Source organism: Seriola aureovittata, chromosome 19 (assembly GCF_021018895.1).
Source record: "Seriola aureovittata isolate HTS-2021-v1 ecotype China chromosome 19, ASM2101889v1, whole genome shotgun sequence".
NCBI lineage: Eukaryota > Metazoa > Chordata > Actinopteri > Carangiformes > Carangidae > Seriola > Seriola aureovittata.
Genome location: NC_079382.1, coordinates 21,695,798 through 21,720,981, shown reverse-complemented (window position 1 = coordinate 21,720,981; position 25,184 = coordinate 21,695,798). Strand labels below are relative to the sequence as shown.

At 43.6% G+C, this 25,184-nt stretch overlaps 1 protein-coding gene across 3 annotated transcripts in view; it reads right to left on the bottom strand.

The window, feature by feature from the left end:
* Window positions 1-25,184, bottom strand: part of tab2 (TGF-beta activated kinase 1 (MAP3K7) binding protein 2) — a 39,416-nt gene that overhangs the window by 785 nt on the left and 13,447 nt on the right. For 2 of the 3 annotated variants that reach the window (XM_056405193.1, XM_056405194.1), the window contains exons 2-6: window positions 10,728-10,918; window positions 8,297-9,983; window positions 3,838-3,998; window positions 1,958-2,048; window positions 384-479 (exon numbers count right to left, since the gene is read on the bottom strand). In XM_056405193.1, coding sequence (XP_056261168.1) covers window positions 384-479; window positions 1,958-2,048; window positions 3,838-3,998; window positions 8,297-9,983; window positions 10,728-10,829 — 2,137 coding nt within the window. In that variant the 5' untranslated portion in view covers window positions 10,830-10,918. The remainder of the gene's footprint in view (window positions 1-383; window positions 480-1,957; window positions 2,049-3,837; window positions 3,999-8,296; window positions 9,984-10,727; window positions 10,919-25,184) is intronic. The other variant, XM_056405195.1, reaches the window with a different exon arrangement.

Sequence of the window (25,184 nt, the reverse complement as noted above, 5' to 3'; positions counted from 1 at the left end):
TCTACTAAGGTCTGTAAATGTTGCTCTTGACCGATTGTGTCACAGCGGCTCGACTTCGCTGTCAGGTTTGAAAAGGCTCCTTCAAAGAAAGGCCGTTAATTCCTATTTGTTTACGGGACAGTGACGCCCGATCCAATATGGCGGCGCCGTTAACGTACGGCATCAACGGGCTGAAGTCTATGTATTTATGTCTATGCTGTTGAACGTCAGTCTAAACAATCAATAAAACTACAGTGTATGTGACACTAAGGGTAAATAAAGACAGACCCCTCCCTCCTCATAGTGCCGGGGTTGTAAACACGGCAACAGTCATTATATGATCAATAGAACAAACAAATCAAATAAATAAAGGGATGTTTACAACAAAGCGTGATGAAACTTACCAATAGATAAAGTACCTTTGGGTTTGGGTGGGACAGGACCGAGGAATCCAATGTTGTCGTAAAAATTATGGATTGCACTGGGATTAAAGTGTGGTCCTGTGAACAGAGGGAAGGTTGTGAGCTGATATCAAATCAACATCTGGAGAGAGTCGTGTGTTTACAGCCAAAAAACAACAACAAATACACACATTTACAAGTAAATACTGTTGATGAATGAGCTGAAACCAGGTGATTGTGACTTGGCGTCAGAACTGGTCACAGGTCACTGGTTTTATTTATTTATTTATATATATATTTTATTGTCATTCCTCATCAGAATACTTCTTAATAAAGTTTACGTTTATAGAAAAGAGCCATGAAAAGGTCGGGATCGATATTTTCTCTACAACAAAATCATTGATTTGTGAAAATAAAATCCTCTTCACATGTAAAAATGTTTCTCCGATCGTCTCAGTCCCAGAAAATATGGTCGTGGTTTGTGTTTTGATTTCCAGTTTCTCCAGCAAACAGGAAGATTATCATCATAGTGGGATGAATAAAATACCTGATCAGGTGCTTCCAACCACACCCCCCCTCTTTTTGTGTGAGCTGGCACACTTCCATTGGTACTTCAATAAACTTCCTTCTCCCATTTGGTCTTAATGTATGAGGTTGAATTTGTTTTTAGGATTTAACAGATCCTCATATACGTATGAAATGATTCTACTACCAAAATGTTTTTACCTTCATGTTAACATCACGTCTGGTTTTAACTCCCGGGTATCACCAGGTCTGAGAGGAACTATTAATTTGATTCCGTCCTTCCTTCACCTGTGTAAAACGGTTTGGCCGGCGGCTCCATCTCCGGCGGCGGTGGAGTGTTGCCAGGGGGCCAATAAATCCCTTGTTACCAACCGGCAACAGGATGTAATTCAGGAAGCGGTGCTGGTTAAACAGCACAATGGCAGCGCCGTGACTGCGTGTGCCAAGAGGATGTGAGCAGGCCTGACCCGCGTGCTCCGGCTGCAGGCCCCCGGTTCACATCTGACCTCCCCGCACTTAATGACTTTATTATCAAACAACACGGTCGTGTGCATGAGCTGAATGCCAGTTTAACATTCCCAAGTTAAGGATGTTTTCCGCACCCTAACCTGACCGCCCGCCCGAGAAAATGAAGCGCGCCTGGATCCAAACAAACGCCGCCTGCTGTCTCTTACCTCTCCTTTAGCCAGCTGTGCAGTATTACTTAGACGGAGGGACGCCGCCCCGCCCACGCTCAACAGCTGGGAGACTATGTCCTGTTTAAGTCTTGAAAAGATCCGCTACTCGGTCTGTAACTAACAAAAAGATATGGAGACCTTTCCTAGAAAACTTTCAACATCTTTAGTCAAATGAAGGAAGGATTTCCCCTTTATTTTTTACTTAATTTTTATCAGTAACACCTTCTTCTCTCTCTTTCCACAATGTAAAACCCGACTTTAATGCCTCACTGATTCACCCACCCGAGGATGTGTCAGTCCATTTGTTGAAAATCTAATGAACAAAAACCACATTCCCACGTTATGCAGCAGAGAGACAAAGAAAGAAAGACTCACCTGTTTGGAGGAGATCGATTTCTTTGGTGAGGCAGTCGATGTCGATCTGCAGTAACCTGTTTTTACATCTCAACTGCTTCATTTCCTCAATCTGACAAAAGAGGGGAAAAGCACAGGTGTGAGCAGAGATCCAGCTGCTTGGACAACATTCAGAGCTGGTGCATGAGGAGCTACTACATCAAATGTCCTGGGCGATTTGGTTTTGCTTGGAACGAGGTACAGACTTTATGTGAAGTATGTGAGCGGCAGCCACGATAAGCTTCAGCGCTTCCCCTCTTATCTCCTTCAGCATGGGAAACACTGGACCTTCCTTTTACGAAAGGAGAGGAGAAAATGCCGTCCCACAATTCCTTGCCACAGCAACATTTAAAAAGCAACAGGCCGCTGTAGTTTCACCTCGGCAGAGCCGCGTAAATAAACAACAGAGCAGCTGTTTTATGTTTGTAACACGATCCGGAGCTGATGGAAATCCTGAAGCTCAAATCCATAAATATAGATTTACTCTCTTTCAGATCTGTGCAGTTAGGAGTCATCATGAAAAACAAATATATTGAATTTCTAGTCAACAATATCATCATAACAAAATACTGTACTGAACTTATTTTGCATATAGAAGTAAGATCCGATCACCGGGTGTGGACAGACAGTTAATGCTGCAGGGATGAGCTGTTTCTGCCTCACCCTGGGATTTTTTAAATTGACTTTTGGAGTTTACGTCAGCGTCACTTTATAAGGTTTGAAGCCTAAATACAATCAGCAGAAGAAGCAGAAGTAAAAAAAAAGCTGATGTTTGACTATAAACCAACTCCACCACGGTCACATGACTTCAGCGTCACCACCACTAGACTTCAACTTGTAGTTTGATTCAGCTGTGACCTCTGACACTGTTAGTAACAGGGTGTATAAACACAACGAGGCTGTAAAGACGGACGGGTGAGCAGATCGGTTTTCATGTTCAACCTCTGAGTCTCATTTAGACGCTCGTGAGCAACCGAGACGTAAAAGCTTCTTAAATCAGGACCCGAGTATTTACTGGCTGATTTTATGTTTTGAGCTCGACCTTATTTCAGCCGTCTAACAAAAACACAGAGACTTCAGGACGAGGGAACTGAAGGTGCTGAGATGCAACTAACTTCCATGTTTTAGGACTCACTAAATGCCAGGTATGAGCCGGGCCTGAGACTTCCTGTTTTGAAGTCAGTGGAGCAGGTCTGTGACCGTGTCAGGAGGAGAGCTGCTCCACTCTCCAGAGCTGGCTTGCCTCAGTAAACAACACTAAACCAAGGAGCTACTGAGCTCAGCAACACCAGCCAATTACCTGCCACAGCCACTTTTCCCCCTCAGCTGACTCAAACTGTAACAGCTGACGAAAACAGCTGACTCAACAGAAAGCTCGGCGCGCACTTCATCTGAACCCGAGAGGTTTCAACAAACTCGCAGCTGCAAAATCTAAACTTAATATGAAAATAAAAACAAAATACACGTTCGCTTCGTGTTCTGTTGAACTCTCCCCCCATCGCTGGTGTCTGAAGCAGCTGCAGGAGCTGCAGCAGGATGAATGTGAATGCAGATTACGTGCTCTGTCAGTCTGAAAATATGGAGCGGTATCAGCCAAATAATAAACAGACCCTGTAATCAACATAGTTTCAGGGTGTAGGAGCAGAAACCGAGAGTGGCAACGTGACCCAGATTCCGTTTTATCTCTCAGTATTAAACATAAAAACATCTCTTTCTCTTCAGCTACGAAGAACAGTTACTGAGTTAACTGTTCACAATTTGAAACATGAGAATTGGACTTCCGTGTAACTGCCACCTCCACAGCAAAATAAATTCACCACAGACAAAGAAATCGCTGATGTGACGTGATGTGATGTGCGTACAGAAGGAATTTGGGAGGCAGAGTTGGATCTCTCCAGCCGTCTCCTGGTCAGGTCGTTCTCCATCTCGTTGACCTCCTCTTTTAGCTTCTCCAGCTTCTTCTTCTTCAGCTCCAACTCGTGCCACAGCCTCTCCATGCGGGCCTTCTGATGGACCAACAACGCTGGAAGAAGCACACAGACAGCGATGTTAGCGACTCCTTGACACGAGACACCATAAAGGAGGAAAAAGGAAACGAATAAAAATTGTTAATCGTTACTGATATTATTATTATCATATTGAGAAACTCCCTGTAACCGAAGAATGTAGATGAAAGTGGGGAACAAAAGAAAAACTACTGATGAAAATCCCTTCAAGAAAAACTGTGAACACCAAACACCTGTCAAACCAGTTCTGACCATAATTCCCTGAGAAAAACAACTTGGTGTAAGAAGAGACAGGGGAATCACACAGTTTCCTCATTGTTCTCTATCAGTGTGTTTCATCACCTCCTGTGGTCAGATGAAGAGATCAGACTTATCCCAGTTAGCGAACTGCTGCAGAACACAGTGTTTAATGCACAGCCTGAACCATGCAGACGTTTTCCCATAATTCATCACAGTTCCAGTGTTTGTTGAGGGGTTAACGCCTCCTACAGACATTCAATCACACTTAACACTGAGGAGGCAGAAGAAGAAGAGATCATCCATTCAGACTCCTGAGAGCGCAGGAGCTAAATGTAAACTATGTGAATGTAAATTTAGTGTATTCTGAAAAACAAAAACAAACATGTTGGTTCAGATGTAATAACTGTAGATGTGCTGTTGCCTATTTGTTGTGGTACGTCTTTTACCCAGTGATGTATTGCCAAGCCTCACAGTGATTTCTCCTCATCTATGATAAAAGCAAATGTGTATTTTAATTTTCTAAATCAGGACCGTTTTCTCATCGTCTTCGTGATCGTCTCTCGACTCATCCTGTATCTTCTTCACTCAGATGTCGACATGAAAACATTAAGTGGAGATTATTTCTCCTGCGCCGAACTGAAATGGTAAAAAAGATGGACTGCACACGTCACTCACACACACTCTACAAATCAGGGGTTACTTGGGTTCAGTCTCTTGCCCGAGGACCCTTCGACACGCGGACTGAAGGAGGAATCAAACCACCGACTCGCTCGACCTCTTTGGCGCAGATGCAGGAACTTTTCTCATCACCTTCCTCAACACTGAGGGCCATTCTAGCTTTAATAGTTCTGTACATTCAGGAACCTGGGAGACAATGAAGTCAAATTACTATCCAAAGGTTCACTGAATCATCTGGTAATCCACATTAACATTTTAGTTTTAAAACATCTCTTTTGTTATGTTTACTCCACACGCCTCCGGAGCCTCCAGCCACTGAAACAGAGACTTTGGGAAACGCTGCTGGACCCCGTTTCCACTTTGAAAACTCCAGGGTTGTGTTTTAGTCTGGACGGGCAGAAACTGAGATTTTTTTTTTTTTGGGAAAAGATGACGCAGACACCCACGGTCGTTCCCTATTTGGGTCTCATCGGCACATGACGTATTCTTCCCTGATTAGTCACGCTCCTTTCACGTGACCCTTTTTCTGCAAGAGAACAAACGGCATCAGCCTCGACTACCGGTGTTGTTGTGGAGGTAAATTCTGCGTTTTCTAAGAAATCTCCAGGTCTTACTTTTTGTCATTGCTGTTACTCCTTCGTATTATTATTTCTTTTTTGCAACCCAGTAACCAGCTGCAGAGTAGACAATCTGCTTCCTGTTTGAGTAACAAACTAAAACAATGCAATCAAAAAAAAACAAAAAAGAAAAACCAGTCTCCAGCAGGAATGCTTGCAGAATCAGAAAGGTTATGTCTTTTGGCACCTGGGGTCGGATGCATAAACCATGCGAACGCCGTTTCCCGCACACGAACTGGTACTTTATAAACACACACACTGTGTCACCTCACTCATTCCTCTGACCATGGCGAGCACACGCTTTCCCTAAGAGATCCAAGTTACAGTGAATTGAAAATACAAAATAAGAGACACGTAATTTAACACGAAATAAAAATACCCAACTTACATTATAAGATTTACAGTTTACACAGCAATAACGATTTTACAATTCATAAACAGAAATAACTGTTTGTGTGTCAATGTTTCCTTCAGCTTATTTACTGTGAGTCATTCTGTGACTGTTTGAAACTATTTTAATATTAATAATCAGAGTGTTGGAGCCTCGTTAAGACTCTCTAGTCCCAATAAATGAAGCTCAGAGTGAAACAGGACTTTACATTAGAGTGATTGAACTAAAGTAAACTGATGCAGGTTTTTACTTCAGTTTCACAATCAGTGAAACTGTTCTTGTTCCTCATCTTTCTTCTCTGTGTCTGATCACTTGTGGTGGAGACAAACTGATGGATTAAGGGAAAGTCTTCCTCCATTTTATGACTAATCGTGGGAGTGGAAATGAGGCTTGTGCACATGCCGCCCAATTTCTTAATGAGTGCGACTTATAAAGCAGAACCGTGATATATAATTCTGTGGAAAAGGATGTGTATAAACAGTTCTTGTTTTATGCGTCACGTAGTTTTAATCATGAATCTACACAGAGTTTTATGCTTCTCTTAAGTCAAAGGTATTCAATAAAAACAATAATAATGTTATTCTGCTGCCAAACAGGAAGAGCTGATTGGTTAATGTTGAGTTTGAACAGTTATATGGAGACAGGTGCGTCAGGTACAGCTGTGAATGTGACTCGCTGAAGCCACAGCAGACAAAATAAGGGGGGAAAGCGGGTTCATGAGGGTCAGCAGCAGAGGCAGCGTGCCCAGTGTGAAGCCCCTCTTGGTTGTAGTCACTGCAGAGCGGGAGCCACAGCCGGTGACTCACATGTAATACAATCAAAAGCCCAAAAAAGGAAACAGCAGTGCGCGCTGACACGTTTGACTCACGCTACAGAATCCGCCAGTCTCAGGGGCTAATGGAGCAAACACAGCATTTAGTGCAGAGGACTCACACCACCGTCATCGCACAGCTAGTCACCTTTGCTTTTATCTACCCCATGAAGACGGACTTGCAAAGCAGTATTTCCACCCCGACTGAACATTAGAGACAGCAAGTATACACAGTTTGGCTCCAGAATTACATTACAGGCGATGTTATGGTGAGTGTCTTTTAAAACCACACAGTATACTTTTATAGTAAAATTACTTTCTTGGCAGAATGCAGTGGAAAAAGCATTTAGGCCTACAGCTGGTAGCAGAAAACCTGTGCAGTATGATTTATTGCTAAAACAGTTCTAAAAACTTCACTGTGCACAATATGGCTATAGAGGAAGTGCACTCTTTTAGCCACTTGACATTTACTAAACAACCAATAAAAAGGGTGAAGCAAACACCTCCAACAAGACACTGGAGGCCTACTGGATGGAGGATTCACAGAGCAGACAATTTTTTTGGACATTTTTGTCTGCTTACTGCGAGCTGTGGGCGCTGACTCGTTATCTAAAGTATGTGTTCACAAGCTTGTGGGCATAAGAGCTTATCTGTGAAAATAGCCACAAGACACCAGCCAACAACACTACAGTGTCAAGCACTGTAAACACAATGAAAAGGGAAAATGGACACTGTATATAAAAAAAAAAGAAAAAAGAAAAAGGGTTTAAAGGGATGTCATATTCACACGGTGGCCATTTTCCTGTGACGTCGCGCTCGGGGTGGGAAGCTGTAAACAAAGAAATTCTGACCAATCATTTCCATCTGATGATCCACGATCGATGAGCTACAGAAAAGACAATAGACAATAAAAATCCGAAAAGACATCGACGCATATTCCAGGTGAAAGAACATATTTGGAAAAACCCACTAGCGCCCATTAGACAACAGCTAACGTTAGCAATCAACCACTTCTGAGCTAACATTAATGTTTGATAGCGCTACATGATTAATTCTGAAACATCAACGCAGATCTCGGAAACGCGCTGGACGTAATCAAGCTTGCGATGTAACGTTAGCTGCACCGCTAAGTTAGCACTGATGCACTTGCTCTGCTGTCATATTACTGTATCACTGATGCAGGTTAATTATGAAACCATAAAACATTAGCTAATGTTAAGCGTTTGCAGAAGCTTTAGTAGCGCCAACGTTGACACACGTTAATTGCAAAATTCACGTTTGCTAGCCTTTAGCATTAGCTTACAGTGTTTCCAGTGTTGGCCTGTCTCTTCCTTCAACATCTGGAACACATTTATCAATGCGGTCAATGTCGCACAGGATTTATTCAGAGATATCAAAGTGTTCAAGGCCTCAGCGTGATGTCAGAGGAAAATGGCCGCTGTGTGAATACGGTCTACTGAGTACGAACCTAAATACTTTATCTGTGTTTAGTCTTCCGTCAAAGTCCTTTGGTGTCGGTTTCACTGGGGAATAAAGGCTGAGATTACAATCACAGTGATGACACTCAGGATCGCTCACCTTGTGTGTACGCTGCATCGTCAGAGCTCATGCTGAGTCTGCGAGGCTCGCTCGGCCTCTCCCTGTGCGGCGACAGCGGGTCTGAGAGATGGAGGGGGTCTGGCTCCACAAAGTGGTGGTCTGAGGGTAGGCTTAGGAGTTTGTTGGGCTCAAAAGTAGGCGAGACTACTCCGGGGGACACAGCTGGGGGCTTATTGGGGGACACGGTGATTTTAAAAGTGTATTTGGTGTTGGGCTGAGTCACCACCACGCGAGGGGAAGAAGCTGTGCCTCCCCCTCCCACGGAGGTACGAGACTTAGGTGGATGGTGGTGGATGTAGGCAGGGCCCATGCTCACTTGGCCTCCCATGTTCCTGGGCCCTGAAGGGCCCTGCAAAGGAGGGTTGGCTGAGATGTAGACTGTGGGAGGGTTCCTACTCCCACCATCGTCGCTGGAGGCATTGGCAGAAATGTAAAACTTGGGTTGGGCGCGGGAGCCGGCTGAGGCCACGATGGCCTCCTCAGAGGGGGTGGTAGCAGCAGTAGGCGGGCTGGCAGAGATGTAAACAGTGGGCTGGCTGCGGCTCAGACCAGGGCATCCAATGGACAGAGGGGTGGTGGGGACAGTAGCCACCCCGGTTGAGGAGGAGGAAGAGGAAGGACAGGAGGAGGAGGTCGAGGACGTACGGGGGCCACTACTTGTCCGCAGCACAGCTGTTGTGGTTGTGGAGTTGCTCCTCTGAGGAGATTCAAGTTTGATCTCTATCTGATTCTTCCGTGGGCCAGTGGAGATGTTCTGGATGTTGTACTGGCTGATGGTAGAGGAGGTGGGCATGACAGAAGAGGAGGAGGAGGAAGAAGAGCACGAGGAGACGCCGGAGGAAGAGGCCTGGCTCCCAGAGGGAAGGATGGAGGGCGCCTGGGGGTTTGTCGGGGAGCTGATTGGCATGTAGACATGAGAGGTCTGGTGGCCCTGGGTCTGGTGCTGTGAGGTATGTGAAGAGGAGGCGTGCTGAGGGCCGGACCAGGAGCCGGACAGGGAGGAGGGGTGGGAGATCTGGTAGATCTGCTGCTGGGGCTGGGAGGTGGGGCTGTACTGGGCCCTGCTTCCCTGCTGCTGGTTCTGCCGGGTCGTACCGGGCTGGCTAACGTAGGGCCTGATGTAGATAGAGTTACCCTGTGGACTGCTTAGGCCCGACTGTGGCCCGCCGTGTATGTGCAAAGAAGTGGGGGTGTTGCGGCCCGTCTGGATATTGGGGCCCAGCGTCACTGTAATGGGGTTGAAGCGCGGCGTCTGCTGGGCGCCCATAGTCGTCCCTTTGACACCCAGAGGGTAAAGTCCAAGGTGCTGTGGAGGCTGCGGTTTGCGCGTGGGTTCCATCACACCGAATACATTGAGGCTGGACGGCACCTGCACTGGGGCTGACTGAGGCTCCTGCTGAAAGAAGTCACTATTGGGGGCCTGGCTCGTCTGGAGGGGCCCGTCACTCAGGCTGTGGGCCAGAGTCCGGCTGCCGTTCATTCTCAGGCCGTCCCGAACCGGGGCCGCATGCACATTCTGAGACTGCAGGCCCAGGTTCAACTGGGTCATGTGATTACGGAGCCTGGTGAAGCTGGGGTCGTCGGAAAAGCTTCCTTCTTCGCTGTACAGGTAGCCCGGACTGACCTGGGACAGGTATTCACAGCAGGCGTCTAAGTTGTTGTTGTTCTGGAGGAAAGAGAGAGAGAGAGAGAGGAAATAAAGTTATTATCCAACATTAATAAAGTATCTATCCATCTATCTAATGTTTCACATGAGAATTGAATGTTTTTTATACCATATTCTTAATTAGTATGTTATATTGTGATTTTACAACTCCTAAGAGTGTCTAACTGAGGACACACACACACACAAAATTTGGTTATTTAACAACTGTGATTCAAGATATTTAGTGAGTGTGAGAAACAGCCTTTAAACTGAAACTGTTTCCACATCATACACTGTAAACATATCTTCAACATTACTGTAATTTCTTGTTATTTATCAGCTCTACTGTGTAGTCACCAAAACATCCTAATGCCCCTAAAGAAAGACTCCTTGCTCAAAGAGGAATTCACAAAGAGGATCCTCCACTCACACCAGTACACCTGGTTATTGTGCTATCAGTCAATCACGTGGCAACAGTTCATAAAAATTCATCAAATTCTGCAGATACAAGTCAGGAGCTTCAGTTAATGTTCAACCTGTGAACCACTGTGGACATACCTGTCACCTGCTGCAGCTTCACTGCACTCACCGGTGTGAAAGAGCGAAGCTGCAGCCTCCAAATAAGTTTCAAAAACACACAATCACCGACCGAAGCGTCTCACACAGAGACTCCTACACTTACGAGAGCGCGTTCTCTCAGAAGGAAAAACTGAGCTGGAAGTGTAAAAGGAGTAAAAAAAAAAAGGCTTATACACCCCGCTTTACCTGCAGAACACACTGGGAGACAACAACCTCTGGGACTTCAGGGAACTTCTGGCGCAGGTCATGCAAAACCTGAGTGTCAATCTGGTGGCTTCCCTGGGCCATTCGTATGTTGCCAGGTCAGGACTGCTTGTTCTGTTCAGTGCACTGGGGCGTCAGTTGTGGCAGCAAGTCGCCTTCATCTTGAACATCTTCTGAAATTAAACAAAGACAAGAAAACATCTGATAAGAAAAACAAAAGTTCTCTCCATAAATATTCACACAGAAGCCAACGGTTCTTCAGCAGGGAGGATTCACACACTCATATCAGCTGGATTCTGTGTTTTGTAACGTCCGAGTCTACTGTAACTCCCCTTTACAAGACCATCGGGCATTTGAGGTCGTCTGTTTTGTAATGCGTGGGAGATTTCAAAACTAAATTTGAGAGATTCATTCATTTCAGACGCCCTCCTCCTCCTCTTAATAAAAGAGCCGCAGAGGGAGAAACCCCCACTCTGACTGACCACTGAGAAAACCAGCTTTTCCAACCGATCCTAACATCAACATTTGCTCATTAAGGAGAGGAGCAGCCAAGCTGTAGTCCGGCCTGGATGAGGAACGTTTCATAGCTCCGCAGAACAGTTGAGCTCCAAGAATAACTTCTTTATTTCTGCAGAGCTATATTCTGTTTTTTGCCCCCTGATTGTCTCACACACACAAAAAGCCTGAGGAACTCTGACTGCAGCACGTGAACGCTCACTAACTGCTGTTACTGACAAGAGCTTCTGTGATGACGACATTCGTTCAACTGTAACTTTCATCAGTCATGTAGGTTTTAACAGATATCGAATACATACAATTACTAATTAAAAGTAATTAGTACAGCTAACTATTGGCTAATAGCGATATCAGTTGATTAATTGGCCTTTATAACTCCACCACTGGTCGACCTCTGATTGGGACACCTTGCTCTGTGTCGATCAATACAGTGTGATGCAGAACAGGAGAGAAGCTCTCTCGACAGGAATCTTTGCACTTCAGAGAAAATGAAGTCTGAAAGAATCCAGAGCTAAATGCACAAACACTTGACTACACTTATTTGATGATGAGGAAAAGTCAAGAGTGTGCTTCAGATCTCACCCGGGCCGTTTATGTGCACCGAGAAAGACACAGAGTTTGTATCTGGACAGCTGTGCCTCTGTCTTATCTGGGCTACGAGGATGTTTAATGTCATAACTGAAAAACCATAAATCAGCTTTGCAAAACATCCGTCTGTAGCTGATAACAGGAGGAGGAGCCGTTTGGCTACTTTCAATAGTAGAGCACCGGCTGCAACGAGGGGAGAGAGAGAGACCCGAGCTCCGAGTCTGATGAGATGCAGTTCATGTCTGAGTCACTGAGGTGGATGCAATCACACTTTTAATAAAAAGAAAAAAATATCTGTCATGAAAGCATAATAGTTTCTCCAAATATTTATTTCTGAGAGAGTTTCCTGTGTGTGAATATCTGGATAGTAAAACTTGAAAACTGATTTTCTAAAGTCTTTTGCAATACAAGGAAATAAAAAAAAAAAAAAAAGTTTTGCAATTACGCCACTGGGTCTGAGGAATTCATTTTGCGTGTGTCAAAAGAAGAAGCACAAAACACAGCATGGAGATCCTCTAAATGCAAACCAGAGGAAAACATTGTCATACTCTCGGATTACATGTTTAGAGCAAATCTTTCTGCCTTCCAGTGAAACATTTTCCATCTCCTCCAACAGATGAACCAAATAAAGTGTACAGAAGGTCAAGCCTCACACAGCGCCGCCACTTCTGGAGCCTAGAACATTATTAGTTTACTTCGACCTGTTTCATTGAAAAGCCAAGAAGCTGCGACGCCATCAGCGCCGCCGTCACTCGGGCTCCAGTCGGGGGCAGCTCGACTGCTGCTGTGGGAAAAAGGAAATGCCCTACTTGGTGGTAGAGCTGTGACGATAACGGCGTAACCGCGGTCATGTGATCCCCACTGCGAGGTCGAGCTCATTACCGTCATCACTGAAACTGCATTTTGTATTTCATTGTTTTCTTGCTGATTTGAAATATAAACAGAAGAATCACTGTTGAAGTCATCACCGCCTGCCTCCCACCCCATCGGCGAGTGAGTGGATGTAGACCAGGATGCACGGCTGGTAATTCTCTCGTTAACCACGTCATGTTTGCAGATGATTTGGTGATTTTCTCGCCATGTTGCGCCGCTCTTCAACAGTAACGGAGGGTCTGTTCACAGTATGGTCTAGATTTCGACATCAAATAAGTCAGAAAAGTAGTAGTAGTAGTATTTCCCTGAATGATGTAAAGAGATTAAATATTTCAGACGTTACGTAACCAATGACCAGATGATCAGATGACGAGGACGTCTACGGAATCTGCAAACGGCATTATTTCAGTCTCCATCACGTCAGAATGTGGAACCACTGGCGTTGCAGCCTGTAGGAAAAATGTCTGAGTATCATGGAATGTCTTTTGTTTTGATTTGATTTTGTGTTATTTCCTTTTGTTTGTCATTTGTTTTCTTCCTTAATAAACACTGAATGAAAGTCATTGGCGATGAACCACCAGGCCACGGGGGATACATTGCTTTTTTTTTTCACCGCCCTACTTGACGACTCACCCCGCTACAGGACAACAGTGCGGTTAGATTGTTTCCCAGCTTCTAAAACAAAAAGGTCCACACCTCTTGACTGTACAGAATTATAGGCCTGCAGCCGCCCATTTGTTGGGAGGCTTTGAGGGAGGCAGATTAGTCCTTGCTGTCCCTGGGGGCGCTGGTGGAACAGGGCCTGAGGCAGCGCTGCGTTGCCAGCAGAGATAGAGACAAAGCTTCTATTGCTGAGGCTGTTATTCGCCATGCCAAAGCACTGACCCACAGCCCCAAACTCATTTCTGGAGGTAGCAGGCCTGCCATGCTCCATCAATAGGCTCATTCACTACGCCAGAGTGAATGCACCTAAAAACGTCCAAATCAATTAAAGCCTAAATAAAAATGTGGATAAATAATCAACAGGAGCCTTTGGCAGAAAAATCAGCACAGCACCTGACGCTGTGGCTGGAGTTATAGTCCACACAAAACTAGTTAACCTAAACAAAGAGGCTACACATTACAAGAAACAAAAAAAAAAAAAAGAAAAAGAAACACACACACAACGAAATGTCACGCCATTCTGCTTCAGCGTGCGTATCTTCAGCCTTGAATGTCTGATCACGATTGTTCGGGATCTTCCAACAACGTGTCTGCAGAAATGCTTTACAGTGGAGTACAGTGGGAGCAGTGACTGAACCTCAATCAGAAACATCCTCTGCAGCTTCAAGGAGCAGCCGAGTGGAATGTCTAACTGCTGAGTCTTGGTCCAGAAAAATTTAAACAAATAAAAAGGACTAATTGGCAGTGGATGCTGTTGAGGCCTGCTGGCAGGCTCCCCAGTCTTCCAAAGAAGCAACGGACATGCTTGTGTATGTGTGGTGCATTCACTGACACATGCACATTCACGAGAACGCTGTGCTGCAGCATACACAGCCAGCTACCGCTCAAAGTGCTAACACCCTAATCTTGATCAGTTATTTTCACAACAGCAAACTGTAATGTTGCACCGTGGCAAAGTGGAGCTGTTTGTGCTTCGATTCAAAACATCCAACGGTTTGTTAACGTCAAAAAATGTAGAGAATCTACTTGTAAAGAAAACAAAAGGCTCATTTAATATTAACAGATCTACTGGACTAGATAAAGTTGAACATTGATGACGTTGCAGAGCGTGCAGCCTGGTGTACCTCAGATTGCAGGACTGATGAAAAGTAGAATCACCTCCTTGTTGTCTGCCTCCTCCACTCAGACCGGTTTCAGGTCACACCCCTGTTTATCCAGAGTCATATAAAATATGAACCGTTTGTGAGGAATTTTGGCATAATTGCTGTGTGAAGTCCCAAAATCTTATCAGTTCATCCTCGAGTCCTAGCGAATGTTTGTGGCGTTACTTAGATACCGTGTTTACAAGGCCAAAACCACATTTTTGTGAGATCACCACGCCCTTGACCTTTGACCCTTGATGACCAAAATCTTACCAGTTCCTCCTCGAGTCCTAGCGAGTGTTTGTGGTGAATTTTAAGAAGCTCTGTCAAGGTGTTACTGAGATATCATGTCCATGAGAATGGGGCGTACGTACGGAGAACCTGAAAACAATATGGCTGCTGCTCTGGTCGTCGCCTGCTGCACTTTGACTGATGCTGTTCTTTCCTCATTTTCCTGTGAACTACTCATATACACTCGTAGCTCCTAAAGAATGCATCTTGATTCATACATTATTTATTTTTTTTACGTTTCATTCTGATTGAATGACTCTGAAGAACCACAGGCCATACCCTCGCCTCCCACGGAGCGCAGGAATATTCAGGCATGGAAACTTCACCGAGGAGACTCGTCTTAACAAAAGAGCTTTTTTAAGGCATCACAAAAAGCCTCGTGATGAATCAAAGCGATTTCCCACCATGTTAATGTCAAAAGTCTGACTAAAATAAACTTTAAGATCGACTGCAATTGTATCATCACTGGAAACTTGAAACAGTTGCACATCTTCAACAACGTCGTATTAAAACATCCTGAAACATCACTGTGGAAGGTCGGGCCAAGACGAGTGTAAATCTTCAGTCTTATTACCGGTTTATTACCAGTTTATGTGCTCGGAGTGAACGATTCACCACATCACTCGAGAGTTTCAAGCAATAATATTTTCTTTAATCAGTTTGAATTCATCACACTAACGCCGGCGTGAGTAGACGACACTGTACTGCGAGTATGTTCAGCCTGCACATGAGCGCCATACAGTGTGAGGCACCTCTTTTGTTCTAGGCCGTGTCTGCAGAACAGAAACAAACCGCACTTTATGTACAGAACCCAAAATTGCACTCAAGTGTGCCATGAAGCCTGGGCCTCACAGCGCACACAGAGCTGGGACCGGCTCCTCCACACGGCCTGCTCTGCTTTGAGTTGCCCACTTTTGAAAACAGGGGCATGACAGTGTTTTGTATGTGCACATGTGTGTGTGTGCGCACGGTGGTGGGAAAGTGTGTGTGTGTGTGTGTGTGTGTGTGTGTGTGTGTGTGTGTGTGTGTGCAGGAAATCAAAAATTCTTCAATACCGCAGCCTGCAGCTGGTGGTTGATTGGAAGCAGGCAAGGGCACCAGCTCCCCAGGTTGACCAACCACTCCCAAGGCACTGTGGGAATGGGAGGTCTTAAAAACATGTCGGAGCTGTGTGAAGTCAACGGACTGCCACTCCAGACTTTTAAACAACTTTTTGTTTTCCTGCGTAAACACATAAATAATGGCTGAAACAGACGCCTGGACGGTTGTGTCTGTGTCGGCCGTATAAGGAAGGAGGGGGAGGAAAGAGGGGGGTATTTAGAGGATGTGAGTAGGTGAAGCTGTGCTTGCTGCAGCTTGCTTCTCTGTGTATGTGTACTCAGATACCAGCTGACTCCAACCTCCCTCCCTCCCTTTTTTTTTTGTCCTCCCCTCCTCCTCCCCCTTCCACCTCTTCAATACAAACTGTGTGGGCAACAAACTGCTGAGCTCATCCAGCAGCTTCTCAAAGTGCAAACCGGCGTTTTTTCCCCGATCGACTCTGACAGCTGCTTTCACCTGCAGCCGCTGCGACCTCACACTACCTGTTCTCCGGCCTGTCATCCACCGATAGGCCCGATCAAAAGGTACAACCAAAACCAGCAGCCGTTCACAATCTGCACAACGAAGACGCACGATAATTAACAATATAGGAATTAATATAATTGACATAATAATCATTGTAAACTATTTGCGTCATTGATGGGTGTAACATCTACAAAGCAGGGATGCTGTAATGATCGTTTCTGCGGACGACCGCGATTCAGGCTCCGACACGTTAGCTTTGCATATCAATTACGTTTCGTTACTTCATGTAGTTTAAGAGTTACTTAGTTTACAGTTACCTCCCACAATTAAAAATGAAACAAGATTGATAATGACAAAAATGAGCATCACAAGTGATTTGTAAACTACTGTAAACTTTACATATTTCAAATGTTTGTCAGCTTTCAAGCATTTTTGTGTTTGAGTATCACAGACTTCATAACACTGGACAGAGCATAAGAAAATGTTTCTTGACAGGATTTTTCTCATCCTTCTTAATATGGATTCATGACATACTACCACGAACCATGCTCCAACTCCACGTCCACATGTGGAAACAGATGACCAGAGGGTCAACCCTCCACAATTACATAAACAAGCTCATCTTCGCAGAGCTGCGTTCCTCCTTTATGGTATGAACGAGATGCAAAGTCACAGATACGTAGTCGCCAGCAGGAAATGTCCGGTCCAACAACGGTGCGGTTACTGACAGAACGACAACATCTGTACATTGTACACATATCAAAGTGATTCCCCAGCGTCTCTCCCACGCCGATTTCAAATGAAACTTTCTTCAGTAATATGATACAGTTTGATATGATAATGATAAGGTCCCAGCCTCGGTTAAAACAACAGTCGCCATCAAGGCTGAACAGAATGCAAAAAAAAATCATATTGTGGTTGTTTTTGGCAGATTGCGACGTGAGTCACAATTTCAGTTGGAATGGTCATTTTTGCTTTTTTATTTTTCCCTTGAAAAAAAAATAAATAAAAAAAAAAAAATGATGAAGATGTGATTTTTGTTGGGTCTCGTACCAAACGATCATGTTCCTTTACATCTGGAGAATATGATGCTTCATTTATGGTCTTGTTGTCTGTCTGGTTATTAATTGAGATCCCAAAAAATATTTTAATCAATTGCTCATCAATCATTCTGCATTTTTTTTTAAATTTGTATTAAAACAACCTTTATTAGGTTTACTATGACAAACCTAAATAAAAGTCGTTTTTAGCTGCAGAATTTGGAGAGACTCTCAAACCAAATAAAATATGAATCAAATTACAACGACTAACGACCCTATGTATTCTATTCTGTATTTTCTTTCCTCAACAAGGAATCGTGAATCAGGAATAATTTGTTTTTCTGCTTATTCACCTCGGAGAAAACAATGAATTATAAATTTCAAACCCTGGCCCAGCTGCAGCTTTATTTGTGGCGGCGCAGCAAAATATCAATGCTGACATATTAATTTTCTATGTCAAAGGGTAACATCATTGCATTGCTCGCCTCCTCTCGCTCTCAGACCCGTCTGTCGCAGGCTGCCGTCCACACCGCTACTGACACGGAGACTTTTGGAAACGCAGCTGGACCCGTTTCAGTTTGAAAACTCTGGGGTTGTGTTGGAGTCTTGGACGGGCGAAAACGGAGACCTTTGGAAACAATGACGCAGACAGCCGCGGTCTCTCCCACGATTGGCTCTCGCAGCCTCGACTACCGGTGGTGAAAGCAACATGATAATGAACTACAAGTGTTACTGACCTTGACTCTTTACCAGTTTTCTCTTTGTGTGTGTCATTCAGGGTGCACATGAGACTGGGGGCACTGGTCAATCACAATGTGTAATCAACCCTCACTGACCAGAGTCGAGTCGCCACAAAATACTTGGCAATTATAATATTTTAGTAATTTACAGTTTTGTCCACACATAATCAGGCTTTACACCCTGGGTCTCACTGTTTTAACAGATAAGTTTAGCCAAAAGGTGCATCTGTTTAGTGAGAGAGCCGTCCACCTCTGCACAGCAGCAGTTGTTTCTGAGGACCCCCACTCCCCGTTTAACTTTCCTTAGGTGTTATATGTCACGACCACAGCCTGGGCTTAAAATAGAAACCTCAGCAAAATGAAAAGCCTTTTCCTAAACCACTAATCTTTTTGTTTGGTTTCTCGTGAGAACATCTGAAGTAAAAAAAAAAGGGGGTGTGAGTTATCTACACTATCTAAGTGAAAGGAAACAAGCGTGCAGCAGCGACGGCCTCAGCAGAGCGCAGTGCAGTGTTTTTCCTTACATTGTGGAAACATTAATTGCCAGCTGACAAGCCCCGACACAGACTCTCATTGAGCAGGTAGAGTGAAATCCATAAGCTGAACTTTCCAAAACCGACTTTCAGGGGAGATAGGTCACATGATAGAGGTTGTTTTTCCAGCAATAAAACAAACATTCTGCAAAACAACGGCGTCCAAGTCACATGACTATGTACATTACTCTCACACCTTATTGGGACAGTGTGCGTGAAAGGAGCCAAAAGCTTTACAAAATGTTGGCATCCATTGCAAGCAGTGTAGTATTCTTCCAAATACTGCCACAGGCCAAGAGGAGGGTGGAGATTTTACCCGACCAATCAACGTCGAGACAATGGGAGGAAAAAAACTGCAATGAAAACCTTTAAAATGGGTATATAAAGCAGTTGGATGCATGTCTGAGCACTTTATATAAGATATCACAAAGTCAGCAAAGTGCAGCAGCGGGGATCTGGCATGACCAAACAACGAACAGCTTTCTGCTCCATATCTTGATATTTTTCCCATCACTGCACGTCTTGGTGGATCCTCTTGTGTTTGGACAGCAAAACAACGTTTCTGCGACAACAAGATATGTCGCGGCAAATGCTGAAAACTCAGATATTTAGGAGAATCGAGATGAGTGAAAACACGGAGCAAAAAGGCATTTTCCTTTCACTGACAGCTACACGAGAGAGAGAGAGAGAGAGAGAGAGAGAGAGAGAGAGAGAGAGAGAGAGAGAGAGAGAGAGAGAGAGAGAGAGAGAGAGAGAGAGAGAGAGAGAGAGAGAGAGAGAGAGAGAGAGAGAGAGAGAGAGAGAGAGAGAGCCCAGGTGAACTACATCAGCTGTCTCCACCTGCAGCTGCTAAAATGGTTAAAAGATATGATATTTATATTTTCTCATGTCTGTGTCATATTCAGATTCACAAACAAAATCAAAACACCAACGCAAGTCAAAAGACAAAACCACAAGGATGACTATTAAACAAACATACAATATTAATGGTGACCTATTTACAAACACTGATACCCATCTTACCAGAAGCAAGCTCAACATAACCAGGATATCTGCTTTCTGTTTCACAAGTATGAAGTGAATCCTGCAGCTACATAACCACCAAATAATAATAATAATAATAATAATAATAATATAATAATAATAATAAAGACGTCCCGAGGCGTGCCGGGTTAACACATAACCAGACAACACTATTTCAGATACCAGAACCAGAGAGAATAAAGAATAAAGTCACAATATTACAAGGAAAAAAAGTTATATTATAATGAGAATAAAGTTGTAATTTAAGGTCGCATGTTGTTTTAGAGGGGAAATATCAGAAGCATTAAAATGAGGGATGTGGAGCTGTGAAGGTCTACTTTAGCATCATCATCATCATCATCATCATCATGACACTGAAAACATTGTCTAACAAAAGAATAGACTAAGTTTCTTTACAATCCAATGTCCTTTCACCTGTTTTTATTTGTTGAAATTGTGTCCTTTTCTCTCAAAATTTTACATTTTAAATTCTCATAACAACTTTTTCCTTGTAAAATTACAACTTAAATCTCAAAATTTCATATTTCTGTGTTTTCCTCAATGTTTTGCTGAGGCTCGCCAGAAAGTGGGAGGGGCATCACAATATACACGGCACACAACAAGTGGTCTCAGACTTTTGTAAATCTCTGTAAATAATATTTAAAGGTAAATTATCAGGAAAAAAAGAAAAAAAAAGCAAAATCCACACATTTGAAAAGCTGGAACCAGATCACTTTCTTAATTATTAATTTTCAAAAATATCTTCCCATTAATTTTGTGACAATCGACTAATTAACTTTATATATCGTAAAGTTCCCATATAAACTTGAAGCATAACATTTTTTCTATCTTCATTTTAGATGAAGAATTTCTTTCAGCGACTTTAAAAAAAGAAAAAGAAAAGAAAAGAGGTGTGACTTTAGGCTGCGGCAGGTGTGTTTGGTTTCGGCAGGTAGCCGTCCGTCAGGTGAAGGATTAACTCTGCCTTCATGTGTTTGTCCAATGCTCCCATCTACCAGCTGTCAAGACGACCCTGAGTCACACGGAGGAAGTGACGAGAACCATCACGTACAGATAAACATGATTATTCTAAAACATTATAATTCAAGAACATTTACATCCAGATCATTTTGCATCTGTAACTTCACTGTGCAGCTTTAGTTTCCAGTATTTCCGACAGCATGTGGGGGCAGGATACGTCGTGGGTTAAAAGGGTTGTGAAACAGCTGACGTGGTTGCAGAACATTGAGATGCACGGGGCAGCGAGGCCGCTGGACAAACAGAGATACTTCACTGCGCTCACTGATTGCACAAAGGAGCTCTGTTTTTTTTTTTTGTTCTGATCACTGTGTGGAAGAGCTCTTAAGTCCATCTACAACAACGAGTCATATAGTGACTCATGGACATGTGGCAGAGTGAACCTGCTGGCTCCGACTAACAAAAAAAAAAAGAAATAGCAGCGGAGTTGTTAAGTGGAGGACGGGGTTACACAAGCAGCCCGTGACTTACACCGATCAGGTACAAAACACTTAACGTCTGCTGAGGTTAACTGAACTGAGAGTCGATGCAGGGCCGACGTCCGGCTCAGAACAACACGACTGCTTTTATGTCAGATCAACACAGACGGCAGTGAAGTGGAGGAAACCAAAGTTATGTGAAAACTGATCTGATACCAGTGAGGGTTGGGTTGGGTGGTTGGTTGTGACAGATTTTCTCTGCTCAGCTGCGTGGCAGCAGATTCCTCCACAATTACCAACAGATACAACCTCTTATACTAGTTCTTTCTTTTTTATTGCAATTCTTTGTTTAGTGGATAGTTGAGAAGATTTCACCAGTTACAGAAAAACTACTGTTACAGAGTAGTAGCAGTAAATTAACAGAATGGCATGTAATCAATAGAATTTCCCATAGCTATTTTACAATATGAAGAATCATGTGTGCATTAATGAGTTCGGAGACATTCCAGGAAAAAAAGAAATGTATATACACCTACAAACACAAACAGGCGTCCAAGCTCCCGTACAAACAACCGGCGTTCAATTCATTTGTTAACGCCACAAAATGAGGCCATGACCGTCGAACACAGGAAACCCAGTTTGACCATAACTTAGTAAATTTATTCATTTGTAGGCGAAGTGAAAATGTAATTTATTTAAATTTAAATATATATTTCATTAACTATCTCTGCCCATTCCTCTATTTTGGGAGAGTCAGGAAGCAACTTGTGCCTAGTGAAAGCTCAGTTCTGCTGCTGGCTGCCTCGGTCAAGGTGCTCAGGCCTGGGAATTCATTGGGTTGTCTTTTTCCGGCATCAAACAATTACAAGTCCAGACATTATCAGCTGAAGCACTAGCACTGTGTCTATACAGCAGGGGTGTAACGGTACATTTATTTGTGACGGGCCGTTCAGCTCAGGACGTCCGGTTCAGATTCCGGGGGAAATGGTGCAGCGAATTCACCAAGTGAGACACTTTTGAAAAGACTTTCTGTCAACTCAAAACCATGGGGCTCATTTTCATAATAGTAATAGAGGAGGTCGACTAATTCCTGCTTTGTACTCAGGTACATTCACAGCCTTCTGTGCCCCGTCCCTGAGATAACAAAGCTGCAAACAAAGCGCCATAAATACCAGACATAACTTCCATGTCAATCCCATTCCACAGCCCCACCTTCAAGAGGAAGTCACACACACACACACACACACACACACACACACACACACACACACACACACACACACACACACACAGAAACACACACACCTCTTTCACAGTGTTGCAACAATGCAAACACACCAACCGAGCTTGCCATCTCCCTCAAAGAAAACACATTATATTTCCTACAGAACAAAGCAGGTCGTTCAAGTTGAACTTTAATTTGAACTTGAACTCATCTGTAAAAAGCAATGCCTCTTTAACACTTTGAACACACATTTAATAAGTGACACTTTACACTTCTACACTACAACACGTATTTAAGACCAGACTCCAGAATAAATTACTGCAAACAGATACAACAAATGATCACTCTATGACTGAATCATTTTAACAGGCCACTTGGCAAAAAACCTAAAGGATCCAGTTTGGAAAGACATGAGGGATTTTTATTGTAGTTTCACTTGAAAAATATAAAATCAGTTTATTAGTGCTGCAACAATTAGTCGATTGAAAGAAAATTAATCCACAATTATTCTGATAATCAAATAATCACATAAAAAAGGGTCTCAAATGCTCTTGATCTTAAATCATAGTAAACTGAATAATTTGGGGTTTTAAACTGTTTGATGACGTCACCTCGGGCTCTAGGACACAGTGAATCTTCTTCACTGTTTCCTAATATTTAATAGATCGTTTGGCAAGTCAATTAATCAAGCAGCAGATTAACTGATAAAAAAAAAAAATTGTTACAGAAAGAGGGAAAACATATTAGGATTGCAACTAACATCACAAATCATAAATGTCCTAATTTATTAATCTAATTAAACTAATTTATACATCTACATTACACAAAACTACAAACTTTCCTTCTCGGTACAGTTACAGCTTCTATTGTTCAGTGAGCTCCAAGTGCCTTGCTCAAAGGCGCCTCCACACCAGAGACTGAGGGATGGGAAAGAATGTGTCATCCAGTTCCCGCTCCCAGACTCAGCTGGCCTGGGATTCAAACCGGTGACCTCTGGGTCAACTGCAGCGAGAGCTTGGGTGGCAGCGCCGTCTCTCAACACTCATTGCGAGGCGATTGAACACAACGAGGTTGCTTGCACTCAGGCGCTAATAGCGATGACATGCCAAGTATGCAGCGGCCAAATCTTCACCCTTTATTGCCTGAGGAAATGCACTTACTGTATGTCATCGTGCTCTTTGAAGCACTCAGACGGCGGGACATTAGCTGCACTTCTGTCTTTGGTCAGCTCGTTGCATCAGTTCACGAATAAACCACACCTCCAACAGGTTCTCGCCGATTAACCAAGAATAAATCTATAAAATCAGATATAAATGCCTTTATAGAAAACATGTCAGATTTCTCCACAGGATAGAAAATAAAAAATTAACTATTCCTCCGAATGGCCCCTGATATGTTTCTGCTTAGTCAGAGAAAAGTAAAAGTTCAGTGCATATAATACGTATTGGTTAGTGGAGGAGTGGTTATCGATACATCCCTGCTCCAGTGTGCTGCTGGACCTCCGTGTGCTTGGCAGAGGAGAAACCCCTCCGCCGGAAATGCTTCCCGCAGCTGTTAGGAGTATCATTCCCCACCTTGAGGCCAACCAAAAGACAAATAGCAGCCAAGTCACGTGACTCCTCTGCTGCTGAGATACCACTCGGTCTTATTCCAGCCCTCTCCAAACATTCAAGTCATACTTGTCGCCCCTCAGTGAGCAGGGCCTTTTCACCTACGTCAGGGCAATTGACTTGTAATATAACCCTGTGTAGTATCACCACAGCTATCCAAAACACGCAAAATGTCAGTAACTCCCTCTCACTGTAAAACGTTATATCTACATTTTATTTTGTTTTGTTTTATTTTCCACAATCATCCGTCCTTTCCTGATGCAAACGTCACATCTTGAATAGTGAGGCAGTAAATCAAAACACACCCTCTCATCACACTGTGTGTTCAGGAAGAAGCCAACAACGCCATCATCTGCTGCGTGTCACAGCACATGGACGTCACAGTGTTTGTTTCAATAAAACTTAACACTATGAAACATCAGGACTTACACAGTGGATAAAGGGCGTGGCGTATATAACTGTACTGTGCCGGTAACTGGAAGCGATCGGAAAGCCTAGCTAGCCTGGCTCCATCAAAAGAAGAAAAGTTCTTATTATGATCATGCCTGTTTCTTCTTTAATGTGTAGACAGATAAATAAAAAGACATAGTGACTTTAGAAGCAGTCCGTGTTTGCCAAGTTACTTCTTGGCGAATAAACGCTGCAAGAACGATGACCTGGACCGGCCCCTGATAGCGTGCTAGCTAACAATGTACAACAAGCAAAGTGGTTGTCTTGAAATTGTTACCAGCCCCCAAAAAAGTCTTTCGGAATCTTTTATCAGCATATTTATGAAGTCATTGTCTGATCCTCTACAACTGAAAAGTATTCCCAAAGAAGCACAGAGGCTCGTTAGCTAATAGAGATCATTTCATCACCATTGAAAAGATGATTCTAAGTGGGGGCTAAAGGTAATCCATCGCTCTTATCGTCCTTTATCAGTGATTAATGAAGCCAGGTTGTCTTAGTAAAATGTCCGGTAAATTTATGAAAATGCCAAAAAGTGAATAACACCACTTTGTTTCCCTTTGTTTTAAACAAGGATTTAGTCATTTTCCAACTGGCAGGACGTCCCCCTCCCCAGCTCCTCCCTCGGGGTCCCCCAGGAGGAGCTGGGGAGGGGGACGTCTGGACTACCTAGCTTCACCTGCTGCTACCTCGACCCAGAATATATATAAATGGATGGATATCTG